Here is a 6,000-nt window from a genome sequence, read left to right on the forward strand (position 1 = left end):
CAAAGCCTCACATAGAGCCACTAGCAAGGCTGTAGACTTGGGTTTTGTTTCACTGGAGTGTGTGCAGATCCTATAATCCATTAGTTTTTGATACGAAAGTGCTGTCGTGCTTAGATAGTTTACCCCAGCGGATGAAACTCTTCATTTGGACCTTATTTTGCGCTCTACAATGAGCTATAGTTTCATCCTGTTCGCCTTTTTGGTACATGAAGTAATTTTCTCGTGGTAATTTGGAAGAAGGATGACCCATCAGACGAGTGAGACATAACAGATTGTGTTTGCCAGAATTCAGTTTACTTGTGTTGCACAGTATAATTACAGTTTGATTTTAATCTGATACCAAAGTTCAACCACAGGGAGGACCATATATCTGTCACAGGTATTATAAGGTATTTTATCCAGATACACACACAGGCTCATAGCCAGGACTTAGGTACATGGAAATGCTGTTAATTTTTTCCATGTTTAATTCCTTCAATTGTTCTATTATCCTTTTAAAAAAAATCCATTTAAGAATCAAGTAATATGTCAGAGGATTTTTCCTACACGATGGTCCCATACACACAACATGCGAGGGAAATTTTGATTCACCACAAGAACATGACAAGTTAGTTACCCAAGCCTAAAACAGTTTGGGCCATGCACGGTGGGCTGATGTGTCATGTGATCATTTGTGCTGCTGTTGTGAGTGACAGCTTACCTAAATCCAGGGTTCACTGCTTATCAGTTTGACAACTGCAGTGGTTCACTGCAAATAGGGCACAATGACATCACCAGCCAGGGACAATATTGACTTCTGAGGAGATAGTCCTATTAAACCAGGAAACTGCTTGGTTGGTGAAAAAAAAAAAAAGCAGATTTCATCTTGGGATTTATGATCGACTTATAGCTTGTTTCACTTTGAAAACAAAAGACAGACATGAGCTAAGAGACTCACAGATTCTGCGCCATTTGTTTTTATTGTACAAAACAAAGTGGAAAATGAGACACCAAGATAGCTAGAGCTAAAAATATCAGTTGATTAATTGACGAGTTGATGGACAGAACTATTTATAAGTCATTTATCAATCAAAAACACCAAATAATCTCTGGTTTCAGCTTTCTCCAGTGTAAGGATTTGTTGCTTTTCTCTATCAGTGAAAACTGAAAACCTTTCAGTTTTGGACTGTTGGGACAAAACAAAACAATTTGAATGGGTCACCTTGGGCTCTAGGAAATTGCGATGGACATTTTTTAATTATTATTTACTGACATTTTTATAGACCAAACAATGAATGAATCAATCAGATGAATCAAGTAATTGATTGTGGCACCTCTAGTGACAACATGTAGAAACACCAAAGACGTTGCAAAGTATCTGTCACCAGGTGGACTTTTTCCTTCAGCATATTTTCTTGAGTAACATCTGCTATTATCTTCTTTATCACAAACTCTTAAGTTATTCAGGCTTTCAAGCGTTACTGAATTTTATGAACAGTTACCATATTCAGTTTTTAAAAGGATGAAAGCCGTGATATTTTTCACTGACCCTGTCAATTTTAGAACCAGTAAAAACAATCTTTAATCTGTAGAGCTGTGGAGTTTTGGTGTAGATTGTTATAGATTGTATAAGAATGACTTTCACTCGCCAGCAGTGTGTTGCCGACATGTACATTAAGGTTATTAGTCTTAGTTTGGGAAGATACCAACCGCGTATCTGGATGAGTCACCTGAATGCTGTGCAAGATGATCACAGCCCTCAAGTCCATCATCAGCCTTCTTATCAGGGTCCAATAGTCCATGCAGGGAGTGCTGCACAAGGTGACTGATTTCGAACTTTTGACTCAGAGAGCTGTGTTTTTAGATTTCCTCTGGGTTTTAAAGTTGAAAAATTGTGTGTAAAGCAGTTGGTGCACAAAAGAGATACCCCAGAAAACATAAGCCTTGTCACAGAGTGAAGTATTCCTCTACAGTCTGTGGCTGGTGTGTGGTTTAGTTTTTCTTCTTCTCTTTGTTGGACTGTCCCTTGGGAACAGGTTTCATAAAATAAGCAGGGCTGGTGTGGCAGCGCAGGGCCAGCAGAGCTGGCGCAGCAGTGAGTACCACATTGAGGGTGATAACAGGCCACCATTTGTCTGCTGGGATTCGGTATGTGAAGGGAGTGCGGGAGTGCAGAGATGCACCGATATGGCACCACTGGGCCTGGAAAGAACAGAAAGAGAAGCAAGAGGAAGTCGACATTAGACTTTGTTGGATTTTGCTTTCTCAAGGAATATGAATAACAGCGAACACGTAAAAGCCACGGTCACCTGAGCCATGGCTCCAGCAAAGAAGATGGTCAAGTCTAACATCCAGCTGCACCCGGGTGTTTTCAGACCATAGATGAGGACAGTCAGCAGGGGCAGAGCGTAAAACAAATACACCAGCATCTAAAAGAATTGTACACCAAAATTTGGTTATCGTTTTGAACAAGGATATACAGTATAGTTGGTTTAATTCAGTGTATCCGTGTATCTTTCTCCAGACTGACCATAACCCTCGGGAAGCCAACCGGGTCTTTGAGGTAGGGCTCATACTGATAGATGTAGGTGAAACAGGTGTCCAGAGGACAGTCCAGCACCACCTGGGACAGAGCAGGAGGAGAGAAACAGTGAGAAACAGTCAAACATGTTACCCAATATCTCAGTGAGTGAGAAAGAAATACTGGAAAAGATACAAAAGTTTCCATGTGGTTTTACTCACAAAGCCTCTGAAAACAGAGAAGGCCATGGCTCCCACTAACACAAGTGACAGAAGCAGGTCGACTGGCCGGGACAGCAGACCTTTATTCTGCTCCGCCGCGATCTAGTCAATGCAGAAGTATTTCCAGTTAATGTAGGGACTGTCCATTTCATTGTTTTAATACCTCAATAGTGATTAAAGCCTAATTGATATGTTGACAGGGCCAAGAGTGGCTTACAAAAGGTGCATTGGTATCAGCGTAGTGTACATGTAAACCGCAGCAATCTAAAAAGGAAAAGGGTTGGATGCCACTACTCTATAGATATTCAGAGTATTGTAAATGTCTCAAAAACGGAAATTTACCTTGTCAGCCGTGACAACTGGCAGCTCTCTGGGTCTGCTAAAGAGCAGGGACGCCGCCCAGAAAGGTACCAAAAAGAACGGGACGTTCCTCCAAAAGGCTGGTCGAATGTTCAACCCATATTTACCTACACAAACGAGAACATCATTAAAAGAAATGGCCTCAAACAACACTCAACAAGATACTGTATATACACATACTCAATGGAAAAAAAGTGTGGATTTAGGCAGCTCTCACCAATGACCACTCCTGGGATGAGAACAATTTGATGGGCGATGGAGGAGCCCGCCCACAGCAGGCTCAGGCTTCGATAGGACTTCCTGCACGAACAGAAAAGCAACAGGTTTCATTAAGAGGTCTCACTGAACACACAGCAGACCGGCAGAGATGGTGGCGATGCCACAGCTTACCCTTTGAACATGCGGTGGATGATAGTGAGGAAGAGGACAAAGTGAACGACGCCTTCCCAGTAGGACATCATCACAGCGTAAGCGGTGCTCAGATGAGGCTCACCCTGAAGAGATGGCATCACATGATGAACTTTAACTTTTACTTCTGACAAACGTTAAATTAAAAAAGCGTCATTAGGAAGTAGTCTTTTAGTGAGTTGGAGAAAACAACAAAAACATTGTAAGTCATCTTACCATCTTTAGATAGAAGCCCATGAAGCCAGAGATGAACCCATCCTGCTCTAAAGCATTAGTCAGGCCCACCATGCTGGTGAAGGAAAACTCTGCAAACACTGGAGAAATACATACACAGAAATTAAAGAAAAGAAAAAAGAAAAAAAAGCTCTGCTGCTTCTACACTCCACCTTCACTTCACTGATAGATGTTTAAATGTGTGTTCATCTGGCTGTACCATAGAATAAAGGGTCCACTTTCATCTTGTGTCGCACAGTGAGGAGAAGGAGAAGAAGAACTGATCCCAGGACGACCATTCCCATCCCCAGGATAGGAAGAGGTCTGAGGAACAATGGTGATGGTGATGGTGAGAGCTCATTCATCAGTTTTTTCTGTGTGCATCTACAAGCCTGCAAGTATTTCACTTGTGCTGAAGCAATTGATAAATTAATCGATCAACAGAAAAATGATTCAGCAACTCTTGTGATAATTGATTAATTGTTTAAGTCAGTTTTCAACCAAAAATACCAAACATTCACTGGTTCTTGCTTCTCCGTTGTGAGGATTTGCAGCTTTTCTGTGTCTTTCGTGATAATAACCTGAATGCCTTTGGAGTTTGGACAAGCTAATCAACTTGAAAACGTCGCCTTGTGCTTTAGAAAATTATGATGCATTTTCCTCTATTTTCCTACATTTTGATTAAACTAATCGAGAAAATAGTAGATTATTCAATAATGACAACGATCGTTGTTTGCAGCCCTAATTTTACAAGACTGTACAATATTCCTCACATTCATTCTTACTTTCATCAGAAGAAAAGGAGGATAGAAATGAACAGTTTTAGGTTGTAGACAACCCTAGAGACCATTGAGTTAACTTTATAATGTGTCATTTCCTTCATTTTCCTTTTAGAAAAAAATATGCGAACACTGGATGTTGTACAAAACTGTTTTGTAAACCATTCAAGCCACATAATGGTCACAAAGTAAAGAGATTACAGTTAAATTATTGATTTTAATAGTGTAACTGTATGGACCAGTTGCACTGATCTTGGCACAGACAAGGAACACTAGTGAATTTGGGTGATATATTTTAATTTTAGAAGCCATCCATTTGAGTAAATCAATTTAGGAATTTACTATATTACTTTTAAGAGTTTAATCTACTTTAACTTACCTTCATTTTCACTCGTTTTATTTTCAAGGCTTGTGTGAATCTTGTTCTCAGTGTAGGCTTTAAGAATCTCAACAGTAACTTTAGAAGAGGTTACCTCAGGATAAACACGCCCTCGCAAAATTATCTTTCCATTCAAGATGTGAGCCCCTTCATAAGCCTATTAACATCAACGCTTTATTGTGCAATACCTCCATACAACAGGCCACGATGATAGTGAAATTATCACAAAGTGCACGCACACTCGCACACACACACACACTTACTCCTGAAGCGCAGGGATGTTGTTCATGGTGTACAAAACTCCAGGAGCCAAGAGAGAAAGGAGAAACACGGAGACTTCCACCGGCGGCCTCATATTTGAAAACGTAATGTTTGACCTATTTAGGGGGAGAAAAAAAAGGATTGAAATATTCCCAGCTAAACACGCTTACTGGCTATGAAACGAGGCATGGTTGAAGCCAGCGTCCTCTCCACTGCCGCCGAGGCAAAAAGATAATTAAAAGGAGTGTCACTCGTGGCCTTTTGATCTGTGATGAAACAACGCACTGCTGCTCCAATGTGTCTGCCATCCAGTAGGTCTCAAAGTTCAACTCAGAAGTCATGTCCAGTGGGTGGAAATTTAAAGGGAAAGCATGCAAAAATCTGATAATGGACCGATGAATCGTGCCTCATGCGTAAAATACGCATTTACCTTTCAGTGCTGGATTTTATACTTTTGGCTGCTGTTGATTACCATTAAACCGCTGGACAGGCAACTCCACAAGTCTCTAGCAAACCATTCAGCTCCTACAATCTACGGTCGCTCAGCATTCAGCTAGTACAGACTGCCGCCTGCTGGTGGCAGCTTCATTTTTGTGCTTTTGCTTTGTAGCATCATGCAATTTTTGGATTTATGGTACATGTCTGAAAGTAAAAAGTAAAAAAAAAAAAGAAGAAAAAAATCCCGGTCACACTACACATTTTGAATTGTGTTGTCTAGGCTCCCGTGGCCCCTGGGGTTCGTTGAAGGAGCCATCTGTCCTGTTTGGTGTAAGATTAAGAACTCCTCCATCTGATGTCTCCAGTCTTGATTAGATTCAGGATTATATCCGAGAGAGAACACAAAGTTCAGGACAAAGATTAAGTTTTTAGTTTGTTTGT

General features: G+C 40.8%; 1 protein-coding gene across 2 annotated transcripts; it reads right to left on the bottom strand.

The window, feature by feature from the left end:
- Positions 1-1,180: 1,180 nt before the first annotated feature.
- On the bottom strand, positions 1,181-5,694 carry zgc:85843 (uncharacterized protein LOC405880 homolog). Of its 2 annotated transcripts, none has more exons than XM_040144717.1 (11): positions 5,552-5,694; positions 5,124-5,237; positions 3,923-4,026; positions 3,706-3,803; positions 3,472-3,575; positions 3,299-3,381; positions 3,064-3,188; positions 2,722-2,823; positions 2,510-2,602; positions 2,289-2,408; positions 1,181-2,181 (listed from the first exon to the last, which is right to left on the bottom strand). In XM_040144717.1, the coding sequence occupies exons 2-11, from the start codon at positions 5,213-5,215 to the stop codon at positions 1,972-1,974; spliced, it is 1,131 nt and encodes a 376-aa protein (XP_040000651.1). In that variant the 5' UTR covers positions 5,216-5,237; positions 5,552-5,694; the 3' UTR covers positions 1,181-1,971. The 2 variants fall into 2 exon arrangements, with proteins under 2 accessions (XP_040000651.1, XP_040000650.1); XM_040144716.1 differs by lacking the exon at positions 5,552-5,694 and adding an exon at positions 5,407-5,541.
- Positions 5,695-6,000: the final 306 nt, after the last annotated feature.

Source organism: Xiphias gladius, chromosome 14 (genome assembly GCF_016859285.1).
Source record: "Xiphias gladius isolate SHS-SW01 ecotype Sanya breed wild chromosome 14, ASM1685928v1, whole genome shotgun sequence".
NCBI lineage: Eukaryota > Metazoa > Chordata > Actinopteri > Istiophoriformes > Xiphiidae > Xiphias > Xiphias gladius.

Coding starts and splice junctions, on each gene's coding strand:
- zgc:85843 (XM_040144716.1), bottom strand. CDS start 5,462: ATGACTTCTGAGTTGAACTTTGAGACCTACTGGATGGCAGACACATTG. Junction 5,238..5,406: donor GCAGACACATTGGAGCAGCA/GTGCGTTGTTTC, acceptor CCCCCTAAATAG/GTCAAACATTACGTTTTCAA. Junction 4,027..5,123: donor AACATCCCTGCGCTTCAGGA/GTAAGTGTGTGT, acceptor ATTGTTCCTCAG/ACCTCTTCCTATCCTGGGGA.